General features: G+C 48.4%; 1 protein-coding gene across 2 annotated transcripts; it reads left to right on the top strand.

Annotated features, from left to right (window-relative positions):
* The first annotated feature begins 392 nt into the window (after window positions 1-392).
* Window positions 393-26,005, top strand: Mall (mal, T cell differentiation protein like). 2 transcript variants are annotated; one of them, XM_021257991.2, is made up of 5 exons: window positions 572-701; window positions 17,827-18,193; window positions 21,030-21,197; window positions 22,813-22,935; window positions 24,752-26,005. In XM_021257991.2, the coding sequence occupies exons 2-5, from the start codon at window positions 18,143-18,145 to the stop codon at window positions 24,812-24,814; spliced, it is 405 nt and encodes a 134-aa protein (XP_021113650.1). In that variant the 5' UTR covers window positions 572-701; window positions 17,827-18,142; the 3' UTR covers window positions 24,815-26,005. The 2 variants fall into 2 exon arrangements, with proteins under 2 accessions (XP_004844391.1, XP_021113650.1); XM_004844334.3 differs by lacking the exon at window positions 17,827-18,193 and having other exon boundaries at window positions 393-701.
* Window positions 26,006-26,162: the final 157 nt, after the last annotated feature.

Consider the following 26,162-nt stretch of genomic DNA (forward strand, 5'->3'; position numbering starts at 1 on the left):
ATTTTACCCTAAAATTATGTAGCATTGCTCCCGAAAACAGCAGGTGGAGTCAGCAGCTCCTGGAAGGACACCAACTAGGCAGGGGCTGGGGGAAGGGAGGGAGGGGCACAAGCTGGGCAGCAGTGGCCGGCTGGGCCCTCCCAGGAGCCCTCTGGAGTGGCTCTCTGGGGAAGGGGAGCCCCTCCATCTGCAGCAAGTAGCTGAGGAGAGGAAGTGCCTGAAGAAGGACAGGGACGGGAGGAAGACAGGAGGGCTGGCCCTGGCCCCTGGAGCAGGGCAGGAGGGCGAGGTGGAGGAGGAGGAAGCAGGCCAGAGAGGCAGAGGGCATCTTTAGAGACCAGGCTGTGACCTTGACTTGTAGCAAGACAGCCTCCACTCACACTCGGCACAGGGATGGGGCGAAGGACGCTGGCGTCCCCTGGAGTGATGCCCTCCGAGGTGGAAGGTCCTTTCGGGACAGGTCTGAGAGACTCCGCTGCCTCCCCCAGCGCGCCCGCCCCACAGGCGGACGCCCTCCGCTGTCCCCTCCCCGCGGGGCGTGTCCCCCAGCAGGTGCTATTTGAAGGCGCGGGGAGCAGCGAGCAGGGGACAGCATGGCTGCCCGCGACCCGCCGCCCACCACCAGCTACGCACCGCCTGACGTGCCCTCAGGGCTCGGCCTGCTTCTCACCATCCCCTTTGCTTTCTTCCTGCCGGAGCTGGTGAGTGCGGCAGCGGCCACCCGGGGTGGGGTCCGGGAAGCCCCTGTCACCCTGTCGCGTCTGCCTGCCAGCCTGGGCCCGGGGCTCATACAGACAGGTCGTTCCTCCCTCCCAGCAGGGATGAGGGACAGGGCGCCCGTTGCCCGGAGGGGTGTGAATTCGACCTGGAATATCCCGGAGCCTTAGCGAAATACTGCAACGGGACTCTTAAGACATGGTCTCTTTCTCCAACAATTTGTAGTTTCTAAAAGTTCAGAACGGGAGGGTACTGTGGGTCAGTCTGTTGGGGGGTGGGGTGAGGTCGGGGTTCTGAATTGTCTCCTCCACGGACCTTGAACTTTGATTCATGTGGGCTCCTCACACCAGGGAGCTTGGGACAAGGTCCCATTATTAAGCGCTCCGAGATGCGCGGGTTGTACTGGGAAACCTGACACTGCGCCACTCTGGGGCCCGACTGTGGCCCTGCTCCCGGCCGGCCGGCACCCAAAAGGGCCGTCTGCAGAGCTGTCCACAACAATGTCCTGCAGAACCAAGTCCCACAGAGCTGGATGCTGTCACTCCCTTCACTGAGGGGACGAGAGTCTGGTGAACAATCAGGGCAAAGGAGCGCACTTTGCTCTCTGGACCCTTCTGAGAGATCACTTTGGGGCTGGTATCTTCTCACCTGCTCTGCATTTGGCAGTGTTGTCCTGAGCGGGGAGGGAAGATAGAGCGGCACCACCTGTAAGGAGGACCCGACCAGCCATCTCACTCTTGGCCCTGATTCAGTGAACTTCAGGCAAACTAGTTAAAGGGTGGCCACTAATGTCCCAAGGAAGGGAAGCCAGGCGGAGTGGGTGCAGCCTGTGAGAGGCTCCGGCTGAAACTCCACCCAAGAAGCAGGTTCTGCCAGGGCTGCCCCCTGGGCACAAACTTGGCCTCCTGCCAGATTGATGACATCTCAGTGCTCCTGCAAGTGCTGTGTGCCAGGACCTCGGTATGTCCCTCATCTAGGCACAGCCAAAAGGTCTGCCAAGGCCATGGTTGGCTCCACCACTTTTTATTGAGTGTGAGCTCTGTGTCATTCATGCAAGCCACGAGTGCTGAGCCTGCTGCTTCCCGAGGGTCCTCACAGACCCCGGAATTTCTCTTCTCTGTGGTCAGGCTTTGGCAAGAGCCAGGAGAGACCATCTGTACCTGCCTGGTCAGGGAGGGGTCCTGGCCTGTCACTGGCATCTGAGGACTGGCTGGAGTTCCAGGCTGGGTGGCAGAAGAGACTCCAGGAGGGAAGAAAGGACAGAAGGCTGGAGGGATGGCGTTTCTGGAATCAGGAAAGCACTGGGGGAGGTCACTGTGAGAGGTGTCATCCTGTGCCCCCTCCCCACTGCAAGTGGAATTCCCGGAAGACAAGCTCCTGCTTATTGGGCCCTGGGATTTGATCTGTTTGGGAGGAATGGGAATATTGCCATTGGTCCACTTTTATTCATTATATTTTTAAATAACTTCAGATTTGTCACAAAGCTGCAGTCATAGTACAGAAGTTCTATCTGTCCCTCACTCAGCTTCCTATCCCACCCACATCCCCCATAGCACAACTCTCAAAATCAGGAGATTAACATGAATGCTGTGCTCTATTCTATTTGGATTTTGCTCATTTCCCTCCACAAATGTCTTTTTCTGGTTCAGAATCCAGGCTAGGATCCCCACATTGTGTTGAGTTGTCCTATCTCCTTTGTGTCCTCTAACTGGGACAATTTCCCAGTCTTTGTCTCAGTGCTTTGGTAGGAGGACTAGACAGTTACGCGTACAGTACCCATCTATGTGGCCCTGCCTGATGTTTCCTCTTGTAACTTTATTTATAAATTTTATTCACTGTTGGAAACATGAATATAATGCATATATCGGCATGCATCCATATATGGATGACTATCTATTAAATGGACTTCTCCTGTGTATGCTGTTCTCACCTTAAATGTGCATTTGTGGCACAGAATCCAGAAGCGAGTGTTTCTCAGATCTGGGGTGAGGAACAGGGAGGTGAGTAGGAAAGCAAGAGAGAAAGTGAAAGTGGGTGGCAGTTCTGACCCCACTGAACAGAAGACACACTGGGCAAAGAAAGGAAGTGAGGAATCAGCCTCACACAGTCCCTTGCTCCAGCCCTGGTGGCCTGCGAATGTCACCAGGACAGCAGGAGAGCCCAGGGTCCTAGGGGCTGGCTGATTCTTAGTCTTGGGGCCAAAGGCACCAGAGACAGGTATATGTTTTTCTAAGGACAAGAGTTCAGAGAATGGATTGCAAAACTGGGAGTTTAGGCCAGCTAAGGGAAACAGAGAAAATGAAATCCAGTCACCAAGAGTGGGTGTTGTGGGGGTGGACTTCACACTGCAGTGCCTGCAGCCACCTACCACCTACCTGAGCCACTGTTTATAAACCACCAGACAGAAGGCCTGTGCTGAGGACTTTCCCATGTGACACAGGGCCAAAACAGGATGGGCATGGGGATGCACACCTCTAATCCCAGCTATTTGGGAGGCAGAAGCAGGAGGATTGCAAGTTCAAGGACACTGTGGGTAACTTAGGGAGACCCTGTCTTACAGTAAAATAATCAAAAGCACTGAGCTCAGCACTCACTGAGTTTAATCCCCCACACTGAAAAAACAAAAACAATCAGAGGCCTGGGATTTAGCTCAGTGGCACCTCACCTGCCTTGCAAGCTCAAGGTGGTGAGTTTGATCTTCAGTACAAAAAAAAAGACTCCTACTCCAAGGGGTCCTGTGGTTTCTCCACTCACCTGCCCTCCCCTGCAGCCTGCTCTTACTGATCTTTTTCTAAGATGCTTCATTTTCAGGTTTTTGACAGTAAAATTCATATTTTTTAAACTCTTTATTCTGCAGTAATTATAGATTCCTAGGAAGTTGCAAACTGGGAACCACCACTCCTGTCACTACTATTTTGTTATTTTGAGAACGTTATGAGTCAGTGGACACCTATATATGTGAGCTTTTGTGACAGGCCTTCTCCACTCAGGATGATGCTTGTGACTCCCATCCATGATGTCACCCATGCCAATAGCTCAATCCCACTTACTGCCGAGTGAGGTCTGTCTAACCCATCACTGTTGAGAAACAGTCCCCATATCTCCAGTTCCTGGTCATTCCACATAAAGCCACCATAGGCACCCACCAATGGGCTTCTTTGTGGATGGAATTTTCAGTTCTCTGGAGGAAATGCCTGGGTATGACTGCTGGTGGAATAATAACTCTCTGCTTGGTTTTTATTAAGACATTAATAAGCTATCTTGCAGGGTGACTGGAAAATAATTTTTGAATTTTATATTCCTGCCAGCAAGGCATGAGATTTTAATACTACCATTCATGTTCTAGTCTATGTTCTGTTGAATTTGGACTTCTCATTTGAAAATAGTAATTTGAAAACATAATCTCCCAAGTGTGAGGAACTTTTGAATCAATGACTTTTAAGACAAGAACAGACCTCCATTTATTCCCTCTCTCCTCTGTGTACCAAGAGTGGAGCCAGCGCTGGGCTGCGGGTGTGAGCACCAGGCCTGCCTCATTCCTAACAGCCAGCATCTGGATGGCCAATGACCCGTCGCTCGATGACACGTGTGGTACCAGTTGACTCCCAACTTTTTTGGAGGGAGGGGGAGATAGTGGGATTGAAACCAAGATTATACCCTCAGACATTTTTTGTTTTTTATATTTTGAGACAGGGTCTCAGAATGTTGCTAAGTCCAGGCTGGACTCAGAATGCTGAGATGACCGGTGTCCGCCACCACACCCAGCTAACGCCTAAGCTTTTTATACAAGCTAAGAGGTGGAAGCCAAGAGCCCCCACAGGTGTCTGTCACAGAAGGAATGCTTTGTGACTGAGAGTCCAAGAAAGTCAGATCTTTTAACTTTTACAGTTAATTAGATTTTTGTCTAATTAAAAAGAAAGAGCTAAGAAATCTTCTAGCGACTGAGCTAGTTTAAAAGAAGCGAGGGTTGGAACACTCTTTGATATTGGATGTTTTCCTTCCAGCGTCTTGCCTCGCCCACACACCAGTCAGAAGGAAATACTCAGAAGCCCTGAGAAGCTCATTCTGGGCTCCTCTGACCTGGGAAATCTATCCTTATGTTTCACCCCAAATCCTTGGTTTCACCTTAATGTCAACCCGCTCCTCCTCTTTTTTTCATATTTATGGGCCTGTTAGGAACTTCCTGAAGCCAGGACTAGGGGTAGGAGCTGGGGGAGGACCCAGGGCCCATCTCAGGCAGTGGCGTCCCCTTCTGTCTTAGTCACTTTCTCATGGCTGGGACACAATACCCAACACCTACAATTTAAAGATGGAGAGATTTATTTTGGCTCACAATTTGTAGGTTTTAGTCCACAGTCAGCTGGCTCCAAGGCAGGGTGGTATGGCAGTGGAGAACTGTTCCTGGCACTGCAGACAGGAAGCTGAAAGAGATCAAGGGAGAAGGAGGGAGATAGACCCTTCCAGGCTACGCCCCTAGTGACCACCTCTTCCAACCAGGCTTCACCTCCCATCATCACATTCAGCTATAAATTCGTCCATTAGTGAACACCACCAGCAAGGCATGATCCAGTCACCTCTGAAAAGCCCCACCCATGGGTGCATGAGACTTTTCCGGCCATCTAGATATAAACCATGACACCTTCCTTATGACCAGTCCATAGAAGCTGAGCTTTCTGAAAATTATATGTCCTTTCCTGTGCTGTCCTCTGCTCCCTTTTCTGTCTTCCTGTTTCTGGGCCAAGGGGACAGTCACCTCTGTTCACCAGCTATTGTCTCATCATCTCTCCTGCTGCCTCTCTCGGCTACTTCTGGGCCTTCCTGCTGACCCCACCACCACCACTCAGCCTCTCCCCAGCATGGGACAGCACCCTGCCCCTCTGTCCGACCAGATGTGGGAGCCACCTCTGTGCCAGGGCACCCAGAGTCCCATGGGAACAGCGTCCAAGGATGTCCCCCAGAGGACACAAGACAAGAAAGAGTGAACAGGGGAGGGAAGGAATGTTGCAGAGAGAGGGAGCAGCTGGGGCTGGGGGTTCCCAGCACCAGGCCCAGCACTACTCTGGGAGACCCCAGTATATTCAGGGTCAATAAGATGGAGTCAATTAGGATGTACTCTAAAGCTTGCCTCTGCTTCTCAACTGCCGTGAGACCCTGGGCAGGTTACCTAACCACTCTGAGCCTTGGTTTCAACAATGCCAGGAGTGGCAATAAAGAGAAACAATGGTCTCCTAAGCCACCATAGTGTTCGAATAAGAACAGTGACAGGAAGTGGCAGCACAGGATGAGCACGTGCTCCAGAAACAGTGGTCTGGAAGTTAACTAATGCATAAATTTGGGGTACAGGGAAGAGAGAGACTCTGCCCCCCCTAAATCCCGTGGATTTATTCAGCCAACATTAACTGAGCACCTGTTCATGGAGATGTAAAGAGGAACAAGAGAGTGGTGACCCTTGCCTTGGGCAGTGCGATGTCTAATGGTTTCAACAACAGCCAAGGAGACAGGCAGGGTTTCTCCTGCTGTTAGGTGCAGGGGGAAGCAAACCATACAGAGGGATTTGACCCAGGGAATTGTTCATCCTCCATCAAAGCAAAAAGAGTAGAGCAGATGTGTCAAAGTGACCTAGAGAATAATAATCATGAGAAGTGGTCACTGTCAACCCTCAGAGTCGGGGAACAAAAGGTTGCTAATCTGAAAGGAAGCCTTGGCCATGCTTGCATAGCTGAGGATGGCTGGGCCATAAAACAGAGGCCACCTCAGAGAAGGGGCACAGGGACCTGGGGTTGGGGCTACCTGCTGCCACTGCTGGAGATATTAACAAGACCAGGAAACCCTCGCCTCTTCTCACTCCACTCCCACCACCAGGACCTGGCAAGGATCCAGCTGCTGAGAGAGCCATGTCACAGGGAAGATGATAAGAGTGGCTGTGTTGGTCAGCTTTCCACTGCTGTGACAAAATATCTGAGGCTGAGACAAGCAGCTTAAAAGAAGGAAGGGCTTATTGGCCCATGGCTTCAGAGGTTTCAGTCCGTGCTCACTTGGCCTTGTCACTTTGGTGCAGCAGTGAATAATGGCGGGCATCCATGTTGAAGCAAAGCTGCTCACATCATGAAAGCCAGGAAGGGAAAAAGAGGAAGATGATAGAGTCCAAATATCCCCTTCAGAGGGGGACATGGTGGCACATGCCTATAATCCTAGCACTTGCAGGGCTGAGGCAGGAGGATCACTGAGTTTGAGACCAGCCTGGGCTCCATAATGAATTTAACTCCCACCTGAACTACATAGTGAGACCCTGTCTCAAAAAACAAACTATCAGTGCCAGGGATTTAGCTCAGTGGTTCTGCTGCCTGCCTCGCAAGCACAAGTTCTTGAGTTCGATCCCCAGTACCAAAAAAAAAAAAAAAAAAAAAATCAAAAACACCCCCTTGAAGGCCACACCCTTGAAGACTTGCTGCCTCTAGCTTGGCCTCACCTCCTGAAGTTGCTACCACCTCCTATTGGTGCCATCAGCCAGGGACCAGGCCTTCAACATATGAGCTTTGGGGGGACATTTAAGATCCACACTGTGATAAGGGGCTTGGGAGTAAAGAGACACTGGAAACCAACCAGCCCAGTCCTGCATGGCACTGCTTGTCCCTCTGCCCAGGTCTCATCTTCCAGGCTGTTCTTGCCAACCATGTGCCTACCACCTTCCCCAAACCAGTGGCCACTCTGAGGAAAAGCAGCACGCTGTGGAAGGCCAGTCTGCCAGCACAGTTTCAGGTACATGATGCACTTCAAGGCAGTGACCAGGAACAGGGAGGAGCCTCATGCTCTGCACAGCGGAACCCAAGGGGCCGAGGAGTGTCTCCGATAAGCAGTGCACCTTGCTTCTCTGCTCCAATCCCAGGGACCTTTCCCCCAGGTGGGGCCAATCTGTGGGAGTCAGGCTGGGTTTCTGGAGCACTGTCCATGTTGGTGAGTAGCAGGAAGCAGGCCAGGGCAGGGAGGGATCTGAGGTCCCTGGCCTTTGCCCTTCCAGCTCCCGGCCCTACCCCTCTCCAAAGCCTCCCTTCCCTCCTCTTGTCCCTGCCAGTCCAGCCCTCAGATGTTGTTGCCCATCGGGTCTTCCTTGGCCATTATGGCATCTGCTTGGGACCTACATGGCCCTGACCCAGGGGAGCAAGCCCACCTCATAACCCACGGTCCACAGCTCAGCGTCCTGAGCCCCACTTCCTTCCTCCAGGCTGTAACTGTTCCTGGAAGACACAGCAGGCTCCTGAGTGCCGTCTAGGGGGCTCCCAGCCTGAGGAGCCAGCTGCTATGGACCTGGGCCTCCAGGTCTTCTGCACCTTGTCTCAGCCGGACTCTCTGAGCTTTTCGGTTCTGTCTCACACTCTCCACAGCCCCCAATCCCCACCCATCTGTCTGCTCAAGTGGTGCTGGGGGCCTGAATCTCTCTGAACATTGATCTCTTTGACTGCACATTTTCGGCCAGGGTGCCTGGGGTGATGTGTGGGGAGGATGGGCAGGAGGCAGAGACATCCTCCTCAGAGTCTCACAGCCTTGAGGGAAGGTGCTTCTACCGGAGAATTTTTAGGGTCTGGCCACAGGAAGTGGGTGGGGATAAAGTGAGCACTGATCTCCATTGCCAGCCCTCAGTGGACCACAGTGGCAGGCCTGGAATGTGTCAGGTGTGTCCCCTGGGTGGGAGTCAGACCCAGGAGTGAGTGGTGGGCCCAGCAACTTGCCTTCACCGCATTTCTCACATTGGTCATTGGATCTGTCACATTCTACCAGATTCTGCCAGTGTCCAGGAACACAGAGACCTCAGGGCACAGTTCTGCCTCCAGGACCTTAGGGTCCAGGCAGGAGGCAGCGGAGAGAGACTGAAAGGGGAGTGACCCCAGGGAAGCCACCAAGAGAGGCACTGGGGCATGGTAGTCAAGGGTAGCTCTTGGAGGAGGCGATATCGGTCTGGTGATATTGGGGATGCCAGAGGACTACTTCAGGCAGTGCCTAATGGCAGCAAGGAACATGGTCACTATCACAAATGTTTCTGGGTCCCCGGGGAAGAGGAGCATGTGGGGACCTCCACTGAGCCCACGTCCAGGCTCCTCTGGTGACTTCCTGGAGACATGTGAAGGGACATGAAGTTAATCAGTGTGACAGGATCCAGGAGGAAACATGAGAGGGAGGAGGCTGGGGTGGGAGGCAGGGAAGCGGAGAAGTGATCCCTGAGGCCTCTGGGAGGAGGGGACACATGTACCCTGCTGCTTCACAGCTTTTCTGTTCTAACTTTTCTAAAGTCCATAAATGGAAAACAAATTTTTTAAAAGATTGCGCTTAGTGATTTAATTGTTTTTCTCTCAGAGTCAAGAAGGAAAAGCCCTTTGGACTTTAGACAGATCTAATTCTCTGTTGTTTAGTCCATAAAACTCAGGTCAGTAAGTGACCTGCTGAATGAGAGGGTGTGGTCCTGGGCCAGGAAGCCTCTGGAGAGGGGAGGAAGGAAGGACAAAGGACAAGGCCAAGGCGGGCCCTACTTGGGGCCCATGCCATCACCCTGCGTCCTGTGCAGGCGGCCAGCCCATTCTGAGAGTGCTTATAGGGCCCTTACAGGACTTGTTCCTTGAGGAGAGATTACCGACAGACCTGCAGCCAGCACTACTGTTCCTGGACTGGACAAGATAATACACGGCCCTCAGGGGAGCTCTCTGTGGAAATTTCCTTCTAACCTTAAAGCCAAAAAGAGAAAACTGTCCCTCCATGAGTCAGGACACAGTGACTAAGGGTTTGGAAGGGTCCTAGGTTGAATAACAGAGGGTGGAGCTTCTCTATCATGTTAGTTGTTTGGATTCCTCATGGGGTCCTGGATTCAGGCCTTATGGGAGGTCCCATGGCCTCTCAAAGGCACTCACTCCCCTGTGGGAAGTGCCACAAGGGGACAGGCGCCAACCTTTTGTGGGGATGGAGTTCTCTGAGCTGCCCACAGGAGGCCTGCTGGGAAGGGAGACCTCTCTGGGGGAAGCCAGCTCCCCTAGCCGGTCCATGTTCCCCACCCTGTCATCTGGGACAAGGGACTGCTTTGAGGTCCACTTGCTGCAGACATGATGCTCCAGGGCTCCTCTCATTTTTGTGACCCTCCTGTGGGTGACCCTCAGGTCCCAGTCCCGGCTGATGGCCTATGCTGGAATGGGTCCTTACCCACAGGGTCCTTGTTGTGAAGGAGCAGAGCTGTTCAGGCCTGGCAGGGCAGGGAGGGGACAGCAGAGACACTTGGCTGGAGCAAGGGCCTACATGCCCTGACTGCCATGCACAGGAAGAAAGATATTTTCATCACAGCCTGGAACTGTGTATGCCAGCCTGGGTGCTGTGGTCCAGGTTTGACCCTGTGAGTCATGGCAACCAGTGAGTGATCTAAAAGGGAGTGACAGGTATGGTGACAAGGCCAGCCCTGTGTCTCAGCTGGTCTTCAACTGCAAAAAGGACTGTTGGTGGCTAAAACCAGCTTTAACAGGAGAGAAACAGACTAACTCACATCCTGGGACGCCAGGGTCTTTGTGGGTGATTCTGCATCAGGCCATTGCATCATTGGGGACCCAGATCTCCATCTGTCTCCTCCTCCATTCCCATGGCCCCAGGGTCCCCCTGTCTCCACAGTAATGGCCAGAGCATGGAAGGGGACCACCATGCCCTGGGTCTCCATTCCTGAGAGCCCCCCAGCAGCTTCCCTTCACATCTGCTTGGTCAGAATTTGGTCACATATGTGTCCACGGCCAGATAGGATGTGCCGAGCCTAACAGATGTTGGGACATCACCCCTCCACTCCCTCCCTGTCCATGTGTGCCACCAGGAGGCTTGCAAAAGAAGAACATCTGAGTAACAAGTGGTTTGCAGCAGCCTCATCTGTACAGTGAAAAGCTGGATACCCCACACAGCGACACTGGGCCCCACTGAGGAGAAGAGGTTTTATCCCAGAGGGAATGTGATTTGGGCATTGAAAGTACAGCAGATCCTCACAGCTCCTGTATTCTGTACTTGCAGATTCACATACTTGCTAAAATGCATTTGTAACCCCTTTCACAGTCACTAGGGAGTGAGCACAATGTTGCCCGACATGCACTGTCCCAGCCAAGGTGGAAAGGGCCAACACTGTCCTCTTGTCTCAGCTCTCAGGCTGTGACCATGCGGCTTGGTCACCTTCTGTTTAGTGCCACACTGTTCAAATTTTTGTGGGTGATTTTGCTGAGCATAAGCACTGTCTAGTTCCCTAATCACAAGAAGGCTGACCTGTGCCTTGAAAACAACGGCTGTGTTAGACAAGCTTTGTTCAGGCTGTTGAGCCTGCAGTTCAGTTAAGAAATCAGCAGTGCACGTTAGATAAGATGCTTATCTTATCTAAGTAATCTCTACACACTGGCAAACAGAAAATTGTGCCCAGAGGCTCGAAGAAGCCTAGCCTTGTGTTTTGCCTAGGAGCAATGTTTCAGTGTCCACTAATTCAGTGTTCACAGGACTTTATAGGACAAAGCAATAGCAGATACCAAGAACCAGCTGTCTTGCTAAGCCACATAGGAAAACCTAAAAACCAGAATACAAATTGTATGTGTGACATGATGTACAACTTTATAAAAATGTGTATGCATAAGGACTATGGGAAGTAACCTGGCATAGTGAAAAATTTCTTCAGTGTTAACATATTTTTACAATTAATTTAAACTCATAGGGTTAGAAAATAATTCTTGCCATGTGATTTTGCTGTGAGCCATCAACATCTCCCCGGAGTTGAGTGTTTTCATTGGACAGTCGAACTCCTGAGGGCTCCCCATGTGGGCCACTGAGGCAGGGACAAGGTGAACCCAATGGAGGAGCTATCTCTCTGGCATTCTGCAAGGGAACTGTCGATTGTGGCAAAAGCTCAGGCCCAGGCTGGGTCTTGTCTTGTTTTTCCCTTTTAGGTGTGAGCATTACAGAAGTATTTGCACTCTGTGTTCATAGCGGCAGTATTCATAATAGCTGAAAGGCAGAAGCACCCCAGGTGTCCCCAGATGATGAGTGAGTCACGGGAATGTAACACAGACATCTCCTGACTTATGATGGGGCTGTGTCCTGATGAACCCACTCTAGTCGAAACTCCTGTTGGTCGAAACTGCCAGCATGTGCCTCACCTACCCTTATTACCTCTCCTAACTGAGCAGCGCAGCTTGCTCAGAGTAGCTGATGTTCCCTCTGGATCACAGGGCTTCGGCTCTGAGGGAGAAAATCCTGCAAAAGGAGTTTACAGGTGGAGGGGATATCATCAATGAATACTGGACCGGAAATATTCCCATCAACCCAATAATTGTTTTTTTATGAAGTGCTTACTGAAATGACCGCTAGAAAAAATGAGCCACAGTAGTGCAATAAAGTTAGCAATGTCATCGCTAGCTGCATTACACTAGCCTGGGAAGAGATCAAAGTGCAACACTGTAACTACAGTTTCTATTGAATGCTTTTGCACCATTGTAAATTAGGGAACAATGTGTAATACATATTATATGTATATATGCAATGGAACATTATTATGCCTTTTAAAAGGAAATTCTGGCACATGCTACCACATGGGTGGTAGTACACGGAGAAACATTTTGCTAAGTGAGATCAGCCAGCTGCAGAAGTACAAGTCCGCCTGACTCCATTTAGGTGAGGTCCCTATCCTAGTCAAATTCATAGAGACAGAGAGGAGAAGGAGTTGCCAGAGCTGGGAGAGGGGCAGAGAGTTCCTGGGGAGCAGAGTTCTTGCTGGGTGGTGGCGATGGCTGCTGCAGAATGTGCTTGATGCTACTGGATGGGCACTTACAAGTGGTCAGGATGGGAATTTAACAAAGGAGGGGAGGTGTACAATGGCCAAGAGACCCCGAACTTCATCAGCGTGTGTTGTAGATGCCTGATACGAGGGGCAACAGTTTTCTTCATCACAACGTCGCAGGCAGGCCGGGGCACTGTGGTTCCCACTGTGGGCAATGGCCACGTCAGTCCTTTGTGGAGCCCATTTCTGCCAGTCCCCGAGGATCCAGGAGCCTGGGCTCCCTTGTACTGCTGACTTCCTGGGCCTTTCCCATCTTGACTGGGCCTTTTCCTCCCATCCTGAAGTTTCTGTGCATTTTTGGTCACTTGAGTACCAGGGGAAGGAAGGAGACGCAAAGCTGTCATGAAAATAAAGACAAGCAATAAGAAAGGGAATGTGGTGCTGGCAGGGAGCAAGACCTGCCACATGAAAACACCATCCAGCTATGCAGAAAAACCTGCCCCTGGTGCCCTACCCTGTGTTCCTCCTAGGGCTCAGCTTCTTGTCTGCCTCACCCTGAACCCACACCACTTCCTCCTACCTGCCTCGCCCTTTCTGGCATCATCGCTTAGATAGTGTCCTTTTCAGAACCTCTCAGTATGTGAGGGTCACTCCACCCCAGCCCCTCACCAGCCCCTCACCTGCCTTTCACCAACCCCTCTCCAGTCCTTCACCTGCCCCTCACCTGCCCATGCCCCGCCAGCCACTGTGCCCCAGTGGGCAGCCCTCCTCCCTGAAGGCGATTCTCTGCTTATCTCTTCCCATTCAAGATTCTTTGCAAGCCTCCATCACCCAGCCTAGTTTCCTTCTTTTTTCTTTTTAAATTTACAATTCTATTTCCTTTGGATCAGCTTGAACACGAACATGGTCCCACATTGAAAATTTTGTCCCCAAGCTAAGCATTTCACCTCAAAGCCAAGACACTGGGTTATTGGGTCTCATCCCCAACAAACACACATAGGCACAAATGCACACATACACATTTCTCCTTTTTCTACATAAACCATAGCACATGGGGCATGCTGGTCTCCGGACTTGTTCCATAGAGGATATAAAGAGTTTTCTTGTTCTTTCTGAAGGCTGCGAATTCCACTGTGCAGATATATTGATTTAACTAGCCATGCGTGGGTGAACAAACACTTGGGTCATTTCCTATCTGTAATCAACAGGATACAATAAGCAACATTCCACATTCTTCACCTTGTTCTTGAGCAGCATTTGTAGGACAAATTCCAAAAAGTGGTATTATTGGGCTGAACAGTATGTGCTGATTTAATGTTTCCATGAGTATTGCTGAAACAATGGAGCAGTCAGTAATTATTTAACCTGGATTGGGAGTGGGCTTAATAAAGGGCTATGGATGGATACTGAGGGTGAGGTAAACCCCCAAATTTGTAGGTGAAAATTATGCATGTGTATGGGTTTATTTTTCTTGGACAGCAAGGCTTTCATCAACTCATCAGAAGGGTGTGTGTCTCACCTATCCAGCTGATGGGTCTCCCATTCCCTCCTTCTGGAAGTGAACTTCCCATCCCTAAAGAAAATGGATCTTCTATATCTCTCACCATGCACTAAACTAAAATCGAAATGGATTAAAGATCTAAATATTGAAACAGAAACACTGAACCTGATGGAACAGAAGTTAGGTAGAACTCTTGAAGACATTGGTGTAGGAAAAGATTTTATGAACAAAACCTAAGTTGTCTGTAAACTAGCACAAACAATCAACAAGTGGGATCTGTTCTTTCTAAAAAGCTTCTGCACAGCAAAAGAAACCACCAGCAGTGTGAAGAGACAACCCACATGTGGGAAAAAATTTTCACCAGCAGTCCCTCAGACAAAGGTCTACTTAAAGAACTATGTAAAGAACTTAAAAAAATAAAGAACTATAAATAAAGTTCTATAAAGAGCTTAAAAAAATCAGACCTCCCAAATTTAAAGACCCAATGCAAAAATGGGCGTCTGAAATGAACAAACATTTCTCAGACAAAGAAGTAGAAATAGCAAATAAACATGAGAAAATGTTCAACATTACTGGTTATTCGAGAGATACAAAGGAAAACAACACTGAGATTCCACCTCGCCCCAGAAAGAATGGCTGCCATCATGAAATCAACCAATAACAAATGCTGGTGGGAGTGTAGACTGGTGCAACCACTGTGGAAATCAGTATGGAGATACCTCAAGGAAGTAGGACTGGAAGTCCCATTTGACCCAGCTATTTCCTTGGTGAGTATCTTCCCAAAAGAATTAAAAGAATCATAGCACAGTGATATATGTGCACCCATGTTCATAGCAGCACAGTTTGTAATAGCTAAAACTTAGAAACAACCCAAGTGCCCATCAACTGGAGACTGGATCAAAAAAATGTGGTTTTTTAATAAAATGGAGTGCTACTCAGCCATAAAAAAGAGAAATTAGAGACATTTATAGCTAAATGGATGCACATTGAGGTGATACTCTTAAGTGAAATAAATAGGACACATATGTAAATACCGAATAGTTTCTCTAGTGTGAGAAACTGAAAGTGTAAATAAGGACTAAAAGGTAAAATAGGGGGTAAAAGGTAAAAGGGGCAAAGGGGAAGGGGAAGTGGGAGGGGTAGGGGATAGGAAAGAAGGTAATGGAATATGAGAAAATGAAAAAAAGGAAACAGAATCTCTGTAAATAGGGAGGGATGGAGGGGTTAAAGGGGAAGGGGAAGGGGGAAAAAATAAGAACCAACAGAGTAAGTAAAGGTGCAAATTTCCAGTGATGAATGTCATTATATGGTATACCTAAAATGTACCAATAAAAGGATACACAGTTTTAAAAAAAAAAAGAAGAAGATGGGTCTTGGACATTCCCTCCTTCGGTCTTCCTCATGGATCATTCCTCCTGTCCTCTGCCCATTTCAAATGTTCACAGCTGCCAACGATTGTTAGCCAAGTGCCAGGCAGAGACTCATCAAATTCTCAGAAGAGCTGGATGAGAGAGGAGCCAGGAGACTCCCTCTTCTGTTTGATGGACAAAGAGGCATAGGGAAGGCAGATAACCTGCCCAGCAGACAAAGCTGGGGTCAAGCTTAAAAGGAAGATGCCATAGGGTGTGTGGACAGGGTAGATAAAAGCAGAAGCAGAGAAACTGAATCAGTACTTTCCACTCAGACTGCACCATCTGGGCAGCTGTCCACATCGGGTCAGTCAGAATCTCTGGGACACAACCCAGGCTTGGGGTTTTCTCAAAGTCCCCTGAGGGTCCCGGAATTCCCAGGACTCAGAGCGCTGCCCTGAGGGTAATTCTCAGGCATCCATGTGTTTTTGTTTTGTTTGTTGTACTGGGGACTGAACCCCCACATATTTTAGAAGTTCCTTACTTTCATGCAGTATTTTTCTTTGATTCTTTTTCTTTATTAAGCAGTTTTCAAAACATTCCAAAAGGGATGAAAGTTTTTTTTTTAAAGTATCACCTCAAACTCCTGAATTTCAGATTAGCTGATGCATTCTAATCCATTGTAGCTATTATTCCTTTTTAAAGCTCAAATTGTCCTATCTTTGGCCAGCAGGAGCCTACTATGTCCTTTTGTCCGACCCCAGGAGCCTTTGGAAGATTTCTTACTACCCAACATAGTAATGTGCCCATGCTCAGCCTCCCTGCCCCAGACCTGAAAACAGCCATTTCTCCCCAGCTCTTATATTCTAGTTCTTTAACTAGATCTCTAAACCTGAGGGAGCTGCTCTCCGTGAATAAGTGGTCCTACTTTAAAATAAATGTTCTTTCACATTTCACTCTAGCTTTTTGAACAATGTATGCATACATACATGGTGTGTATTTGTTCACAAGAAAAAGATCCTGCCCCCCCCCAAAAAAAATCCTGCCAAGGTTGTACTTGAGATACCCTTGATCTAAATGTCTAATTATAATAAAATATTCTTCCATTTTGAGGGCCAGCCCAAATCATCTAAAAATATCTCCTGCTCTTGGGAAATACAAAGTGAGAATTAAAATGGAAGAGACCCTAGCCTGCCAGGAAAATTGGTAAAGCCAAATATGAGGTTCTTTTAAAGTGTAAATAAATACTCAAAGTTCTCAACCTAGACTACTTGAGGTCAAAATGAGATAATACGTTCTTCTGGGTTTTAATTGTCCTGGAATTAGTCCATGGCCCTAGTCTCTCCTATTGTTTAGAAAGTAGACAGGTGCAGAAATAAAAAGTATATAACATCCCTCTGCATAACTTTGACTATGCAGCAGTAGAGCCATTTCAAAAGAGTCCCATGCAATTTGAATCAATTGCAAAATTGGCTGTGTAAGAGCATAGGGTGGGAACAAGATCCCAGCACTCTCAGGCCCCAGCCCCTTCATCACAGATTGTGCTGAAGTTTAAATTCAGAAAAATAAATAATGTACATGTGGCAGCATCTGGACAAGACATCCTGTGATGGCAGGAAGGGGATAGGAATTCCTCTTCAAGTACTACAGGGACAGAGAACTGAGGCACCCTGGCTGACCCCAAGCCTGACACAGGGGGCTGGCAGTACATAGCAGAAAGGATCAAGTGGCATTTCTCTGGTCTTTCTAAGGGAATTAAAATTGTGACTGGACTAAGTCAGTCAGTTTGAATGAGTGCATTTTATAAACTGTGAAGAACCTGGTGAATATGAGATAGTGCTGATGTTATCATGGATTCATTTAAAAGAATACTCTTTAACATACCTCATCCCCTGGGCTTCTTTTTCCAGGCCCTGTGCTGGGCACCAGAAATATAATGGTGAATGACATAGACCTCAGAGGTTGCATATGAATCTAAAATTTTACAAATCCTTGTGCAGTCACTAGTTTTACAAGTCCTAAATGGCATTCCCACTAACAGCTGGCATTGCTTAGGTGTCAGTCATGTGCACTTCCCATATCTTGGTGAGGAGGATACTTGGTGGGGTTCTCTAAGCAGAGCCCTGGCACCTCTCTGCAGTGTCAGCATCAGCAGCCCCTGTCAAAGGGATCAACATGGAAGAGCCCAGTGCAGTGGATGTCAGAGGGCATGCTCCCATCCTCAGCAGCCCTACTCAGGACAGGCTGGCCTCACTCACTCTCAGGAAGTCCCAGACCTGGCCTAGGACTTCCAAATTCATTTGGAGGTTGATTGTTAAGGCTTGAGGAAATGTGCTCCCAGAACTGGTGCTATGAGAGGTATCCAGGATTCTGGATGTGTTTCCTGGTCCCATTAGGGCTGTGTTTGTGCTTCTTGCCTAGGAGTCTCTACTTTGTTGTAAAATTCTTACTCTGTTCTGGCTTCTTACCTCCTCTTTCTCTTTTGTCCTTAGAGCCCATGAATTCTCCAAAACATGCATAAATGCTCATCTTCCTCAAGACAATAGCAGTAGAAGTCTCATAAGGAGTAGGGTGACATAACTGTCTCTACATACTGGTTAGTTGTAAACTAAAAACTCTGAGTCTAGAAAGCCAGGAATATATTATGAAAAGAAGAGCCTGAACATAGTACAGCTGAACTAGACAGAAGTCAGCAGAGTTGTTTGGTCCAGAAGTTCTCTAATAGTATCATTCAGAACTGAGCTATCACCACAGATATGTGCTTCCAATCAGAATTCACCAAACATAGGAGGGAACAAGTGAAGAGGAATGAAAATTAATGGAAGCCACAAGCTACAGAATCAAACTACTATGACCAAGGTAATAGAATTTTCAGGTATTGAATATAAAATAAATACCAAGCAGGAGTAGTAAAAAGGTATCCACATCTCAACATGCAGCATTACTAGTGCATAAACTGTAGAACACCAAAGACAGAGAGAATACTCTGAAAAATGACCAGATGCCAAGAACAGATTCTTACAAAGCAGCAACAGTTCACCTGACAGCTGACCTCTCAATAGCAACAATGGAAGCCAAAAGGCAATGGAATAATATGGAAAAATGTAGACCATGGTAAGAATATATCTTGGAAGTGCTGAGAGAAAATAATTTTCAGGGAAAAATTAATAATATATTCCAACAAATCAGATTGACTGCTACCAACCTACTTTTTACCTTTTACCTGAAGAAACCACCACTAAGAGGTATTTCAGAGAAAAAGAAAATGATCCCAGAAGGAAAATCTGAGATGCAAGAATATCTTTGTCACCCAAGGCAGGAAAGAATTTTTTAAACTTGATAAAAAGCATGAACTATAAGGAAAAATATTGATATATTCAACTACATTAAAATCAAGGACTTATTTTGTCAAAAGCTACCATAAAATATGTGAGACACATGCTAGCAGAATATATCTGAAACATATATAATAATCAATGATATTCAAACTCTTGGAAAGTATTCCTATGAATCAATAAGAAAAAGACAAACCTGTAAAAATACATGACCAAAAGAAACAATTAAAAATTTACAGAAGAGGATATATAAATGGTCACCAAATATATACAAATATACTTTGTCTCATTAGCAATTGCTGTTAGAATCAAATGAGATACATTATCCCCCCAAAAGCCTACCAAGCTACAACAGAACCCCCAACTAATAAGTAAATTTAACATATTGCAGAACACAATGTCAATACATTAAAATTAATTAGATTGCTATCTACTAGCAACAAAGAATTGGGAAATGATTTTTTAAACAACACTATTACAAGTAGTTCCCTCCAGATGAAATATTTATAAATATAACAAAATGTGTACAACCACATATGCTAAAAACTTACAAAACACTGATAAGCAATATCAAAGCACATCTTCATAATTGAAGAGATATACCATATTCAAAGACTAAGCAGAGCGAAGACGTCAATTCTCCACAAATTGGTCTACAGATTTAACATAGTAAAAATTCCAGTAGAAAGATATTGTGTATTGACAAGCTCATTAAAAAATTCACGTGGAAAGACAACAGAACTAGTAAAGGAGCTAAGCTGTCAAGAGGATAGCCTGTCTCTTGAGAAATGTGCAGAAGTATGAATCACCTGCACTTGCAACACTTTGGATTACTGTAGCTTTATAGAAAGTTTTAAAATCTGGTAATGTGATTCCTCCAGACCACAAATTCAGGAGTCATCTTTGGGCCCCACCCATCTCCTGCTCCCCACCATCATGACAAATCTCTAGTGGTCTCACAGAAAACAGGCTCTTCTTCTTTTTCAAAATTCTTTGATTGCCTTATAAAAGATAAATCTCTTTACCATCTTTGAAGTGTAACAAATAGAACATTATTTTTATCTTCAGAACCGTATGTACCTCCATGTTCAATCCTATAACTCTCTCATTGATGAGTCATTCTAAGCAGGGGTGGAGGAGGATGGGTTCTGAAGGAATTTGGAAGTGGCACATGAGTTCAGCTCTTGTACAGTTTGAAGAGACTGAGGGGCAGGTCCAGGCCTGGGGTGAAGCAAAGGAGGCACCTAGCATGCAAAATTTAATGAGACATTCTCAGGGCCATGCAAGTTCAGAGTCATTCTCTGCAGAGGGATTTCCAAGGAGAGATACCCAGTCAGCAGATGTGTGTGAGAAATGAGTGGAGTTGAGTTCTCAAAATCACCAGCCAAGGTGGTGCTGGAAAATCACAGATTTAAAGGGAGAACTGAGGAAGCTGCAGTGAAGGCTCTGGCAAGGCCAAGAGCTCAGAAAGTTGGAGATAGACCAAAACAAAACCACATAGTGTTCATGTGGACCTTCTCCCTCCAATCCTCTAACTGGATACCATCTGGTACTACTATTAGGTTCCACCCCAGACCTTACCAACAGAGGGACAAGCCCAACCTAAAAGCCAAGGCAGAACCCAGAAAGAATGGGGGAAAGGTTTGGTTTCTCCACCATGGGTATAAAAAAATCACTGAACAGAGTTGAAAGGTGATTAAACAGGAACCATAGTGCCCAACTGGTAACTAGCCCCAGAGCATCAGCTTATGTGTGACCTAGGGCCTCCAAACCAAGTGCCTACAGGGACAAGCAGTCACTCAGTGGTGAGGGGAGCAGGGAAGGAGAGGACTCTTCCACAGTGTGAGTGACCAACAGGGAGTCTGCTTCAGGATGGCATGGGGTTGACGAGGAGGGGGATGTGGTCCACTGAGGACTGCAGCTCCTCTTCAGAGAGATAGTCACAACTCAGCCAGCCTACCCAGGCCTGGAAAATGGGTACATTGTGTTCAGAACCATGGATTTCTCTAGAAATACCAAAAATCTGGATTTTTTTTTATGTAAAAAATTCTGTTTTAAACATTGGCAACTTATTCAGATTGTTTTTAAAAACTATCCATACCAACACTGCCTAGGCTAAGATGACACAGCAGGACTTGGCTCAGAAACCTTCCTTTTGCAACCTTTGTGCAAACTCCTCGAGTTTTCAAGCACGACCTGGGCTGACTCAGTGAGCAGCCTTCCTTCCCCATTGCCCTCTTAGTTCCTCCTAATTTTATTTGAGCTTTTAACCAGAACAGAGGAAAAAAGGGACACTTTGCAAAGAGAAACATGCCCCAAACAAGCAAATTAACCTCTTCTTTTGTGCTTTTCTCTTACAGGTATTCGGGTTCTGGGTCTGGGTCCTGGTAGCTGCCACACAGGTAGCAACCCCGTTGCTGCAGGGATGGGTGATGTACGTCTCCCTGACCTCCTTCCTCATCTCACTGATGTTCTTTTTGTCTTACTTGCTTGGATTTTACAAAAGATTTGAGTCCTGGAGAGTGCTGGTAAGAACCAGAGGGGTGACTCCTCCTAGACTGATCTCTAGGTATTGAAGGACAACAGGCCCATCTGTGTGGGGAGAGAAAACCAGAGACCCTCCCAGGGCTTCACCCCTGTGAGATGAGGTCTTTTGATTTTAGTATATTCTGGAGCCAGGTGTGGTGTTGTGTCATGTACTTGTAGTCCCAGCTACTTGGGAGGCTGAGGCAGGAGGATTGCTTGAACCCAGGAGTTCAGAGCCAGGCTAGGCAACATGGTAAGACTCCATCTCTCAAAAGCAAGACAGAATATTCTGATGTGTTGTTCCTAAATTTTATTCATGGAAAAACAAATAATTGGAGCAACACTGAAGAAAACGTTAGTAGCAAAGAAAATCACTCTAGTTTAAGGACTTGTCACAATCACTATGATGGGCCCACTCTTCCATATGCCACATGAATTTTATGGAAAATTTATATACATTCCCATTACAGCCAGTAAACAGTCTTGAAAGGTGATGCCTTTGTTTAATATAACATCATTAATTTTCTTACTGTTGTCACATCATGTTGTTAACTTGAGTGTTAACTGAGTCTACATTTCCTCATCATAAACTGAGAACAATAAAAGCTAACTATATTGGTCAGCTTTCCCATCACTTAGACAAAAACCCACAACTTAGAAGAGAGCCTTAATTTTGGTTCAGTCCATGGTCAGCTGGGCCCAAGACAGAAACATCATGGCGGACTGTGTGATGGAGCAAAGCTTTTCCCTTCATGGCGATCCAGAGCAGACCATGAGGGAAGAGCCCCAGCAAGAGATAAAAGCACCTCCAAAGCACCCCCCTCTCTTATGACTCACCTCTTCCACTGTGCCCCACCTCCTCACAGTCAGTACAGCACCCCCATTGTCCAATCACAACTTCAGGAGTCTCCTAATCCAAACAGATTGGCAATCAAGATGTCAGGGACACAGTTCCATGAGGTTAGCTGTGAAAATTAAACAAGATATGTGTATGGTTAGGACAGTTCCCCTGCACGCAGCAAGTTTCCATAATGCTAATGGTTAAGCACGTGGGCCTGGAGTTCCTCAGGCCTGGGTTCAGGTCCTGGCTTAACCATTTAGTCACTGGCCTTAACTGTAAGCTTCCATTCCTTGAAAAGGAAACCAATAGTAAGTACAGTAGAACCTACCTTGTAGTTGACAAGGTTAAATGAGAAAATGTCTTTGCACTGTGCTTGGCACAGAATAAGCATCCAATTAATACTAGCTGGTATTCGTTTTGTGTGGGGGAGATTGAACCCCCAGCCTTTACACTGAGCTACATCCCCAGCCACTACCACCCCCTTTTTTTTTTAATGACACAGGGTCTCACTAAAGGAACTAAGTTCCCAAGTTGCCCAGGCTGGGCTCAAGCTTGTAATACTCCTGCCTCAGCCTCCCAGAGTGCTGGGGTGACAGGCGAGCACTATCATGCCTGACTGACATGATTATTTATCAATCCACTATTGTTTGCTTCATAAGTAAAAGCAGGAGTTTGGGTCTGGGCTTGCCTCTTTTTCTCACTCTCTCCTGCTGGGCAGTGAGAGAGGACAGTGCTCACCCCAGTGACAGGGCCCTGGCCTCTGCTTGCATCTCCAGGACAGCCTGTACCACGGGACCACAGGCATCCTGTACATGAGTGCCGCTGTCCTGCAAGCTCACGAAACCATCATGTCCGAGTCTGCAAACCTGAAAAACTACTACATCAACACTGCAGCCTCGGTGAGTGTCCAGCTGCCCCCAGGGATGTGACTGCCATCACTGAGGGCCCTGACTACATGAGGGTTAATTCTACCCATGCAGCTCAGATGATCCTGAGCCTCAAAGCTGCAGGAGCATGGGGGAAGGAGAAGATGTGAACAGTGCGTGCGTGCGTGTGTGTGTGTGTGTGTGTGTGTGTGTGTGTGTGTGTGTGTGTGTGTACACGCGCCCGGGCTCAAGTGCCACGTCTTGCCTTCTCTCGTCCAAGTCCTGCTCCCTCTTACATCCTCCACAGTCTTCAGAATTTACTTTTCCCCAAACACAAACTGGCACACACCACTCTGTCCTGGTGCTGTGGAGTGGAGACCGAGTTCCTCTGCCTGACAGAACGGCCCCCGTGTCCTTTGTTTCAGTGACAGAATTCCATAGGGGTGGCATCGTGACCTGGGGATCGCGGGATCCCCAGGGCTCAGTCCCTCGGGGCCTTCCTGGTATCTCCCGCTGTGGAATGGCGCCCTCGTGTGGCAGGGGGCTCACTGTGACAGGCTGAGCCTTGCCTACGGCCTGCATTGTGGAAGGAAGGGAGGCATCCTGTGGCACTGTCCCCAGAGTGAGACAGGGCACCAGGCAAGCACTGGGAGGCTCTGAGGAGGCCACAGGACACCCCAGCTGCCTTCCAGCCTGTCAGCCTCTCCTCTCCTCACCTCATCAGGCCACTTTAGCTTCCTCTGTGCCACGTACCCCAACCCCACACACATACTGGCCTGAGGAGGCTGCCCCAGTCACACTGGCCTCCTTGAGTCCTCTGCATACTCAGACCTGCACCCTTCGAGCCTTGGCTGGGATGGCCGTGCCCCAGGATCACGGCCTCTGGAGTGTTGCCTTCCCTCTGAGGAGTCCCTGTCAGCCCTCTCCCCTTCCCTCCTCACTCTCCTTGGCCTTCTCTCCACCTCATCCACTGTCTGACCCTTATTTACCTTGCTTGTTTGCTGCTGCTGAAATGTAATTTTTTAATGTCTTGTCCACACCCATGCAACTCTTGAAGCACAGCAGGAGCTGAGAAGAGAGATGCTGAGTGAATGAGTGGGGAGTGAGAATAGTGTGTGTGTCGACAGCAGGGTAGGGGAGGCTGCGTGGCCAGGGGACTGGGAGGTGTCCTGGAGGTCATGGCCACTGTTCTGAGGGAGGAGAATGCCATGGTGAGTGTTAAGCGTGGCTTTGAACGTGATGATGTTTTTCTCTCCGGTGCAGCTTAGAGGGGGGCACAGTAGGCAGAAGAGGGTGAAGTGAGGCCACAGATGTCCTACTGAGGGGTGGTGTGGCTGAAACGGGGGAGAAGTGAGTGTCTGGGAGCAGTGAAGTCTGGACTTCCAGGTGCCTCTGGCTACAGTGGGGGGTGTTGGTGGGACAGTGAGTTTCTGGCATGGGTATCAGAGGAGATGAGGAGCTTAGGAGGAAATGTCCAGACTCCTAGTCTGGACCACTGAGAGCTTGAGAGGGGCTGGAGACCACCACAAGCAGGTCCTCAAGGCAGTCCTGGGCCGACAGTGTACCGAGGGAGTCAGAGCCCAGGTGTGCTGCCTGGAAGGGTGCAGGTGGACCCGTGCGCAGGTGGAGATGGAGACCATGTGGTCCAGGGTCCCAAGACAAGATGACCCTGGGGACACTGGGGAGGTAGGGTTCCCCAGAGGATGGAGTAACTGACCAGTGGTTGCACCCTCAGTCCAGGCAGGGGACACTGAGGCAGGGTCAGGACCATGGCCTCCTGGGACACAGAGGTCCTTGGGAGTTGGGGGCACTGGAGTTGCCCCTTTCTGATGCTCTCATCTTCTTCTAGTTCTTTGCCTTCATCACCACCCTGCTCTACATTCTGCATGCCTTCAGCATCTATTACCACTGAAGCATCTGGCCGTGCCCAGTGAGAAATGCTCCCGGAAAGCCCGGGTTCAACACTTGCCACATGGATGATAAACGGATGAACTACCAAAGTGTGCATGGTGTTAACAGTCTGTCCTTCAGGATGAACAACAAGAGCCCTCTGGCACATTTCCCTGGACACTTTCACCCACAATAATACGAGGAAGCGGACCATGATCTGACCATGAACCCAGCTCCTCTAGAAAATTAATTTGGAAGCCCTCACGGCTGAGAATCCCAGCCCCACTGCCATCATACCTGTTGGGGATTCTGCCACAGCAGTGAGCCCTCCATATATTTGGGGATATTCAGTCTTACTTTCTTAAAATCAGAAAGGCCCCTTGCAGTCTCTCAAATAAGCCTCCTTGCATAGGCCTGTTCCTTTCAGGCCTCTGCCCTAGAACCTGGTCCAGACCTGTCTCCTCTCCTGCCCTGGGGACAAGGGCTCCATTTTCCCTCCCTTCTCTCCACCCACAGCATTGGAAGCCAAGGAAAAATTGGCTTAGAACCAACTGAGAGGAGAAATTTGTGGGGAAAATAAGCAATTGGCTCTAAAATCATTGTATAATAAGACCTGGGGATGTGGGTGGGAGGCATAGCCTGCCGATCCCCAAGCCAAACCCTCAGAGAACTTCCTGGCCTAGTGCGCCTGCTCCAGGCCACCATGACTCACCTCCTAAGGACTAGAAGCTGCCTTATCCCTCAGAAGGACTCTCCCTGAAGGAGGGGGGAGTCACATCCATGGATTCTCCTCTGGCCCCCTGCCAGAGGCACAAGGGAAGTGACAACTACCCTATCATCTCAGGGGTGGGACAGGACCACCTCCCAGGGATCTGCCAGGTCACCTGCTCCCCTTGGTACCCTCTGGGTGGGGCCAGGCCCTCCCAGGGCTGCCAGAACCTCTACCTGGAAAGGTATTTGCATCTTGGAGCTATTCTCCAAGAAGAGTCTGGCACAGCACACACGGAAATGCCAAATGAAGGTGCTTGGTTTAAAAGGAAATGTTTCTCCAAGGAAAGCTGTGCTCTCTGGCATTTCACTACCTGGGCAGGGGTCTGGTGGGCCTCGGGGCCAGGTCTCCTGACCCAACAGGTGAGGGGGCACTCCTGGAAACTGCTTGTACCTGCTATCACTTGGAAATGAAATAAATTATTATGTGAAAGGGTAATAATTACTGATGGTGGAGCTTACTGTTTTGTATCAACTTTTTTTCATTGTTTGGGGGTATAGAAGTCACCAAAGAGAAAACTCTGGCTTTGTTATCATTTACTGTCATTTTCTAGTTGTCCTGATAGCCCTAAAAGCCACCATTCATTGCTCTTTTTGTACCT

The sequence above is a fragment of the Heterocephalus glaber genome, unplaced genomic scaffold (assembly GCF_053883595.1).
Source record: "Heterocephalus glaber isolate CG9 unplaced genomic scaffold, H.glaber_assembly_v1.0 deba00000470, whole genome shotgun sequence".
In the NCBI taxonomy this organism is placed as follows: Eukaryota; Metazoa; Chordata; class Mammalia; order Rodentia; family Bathyergidae; genus Heterocephalus; species Heterocephalus glaber.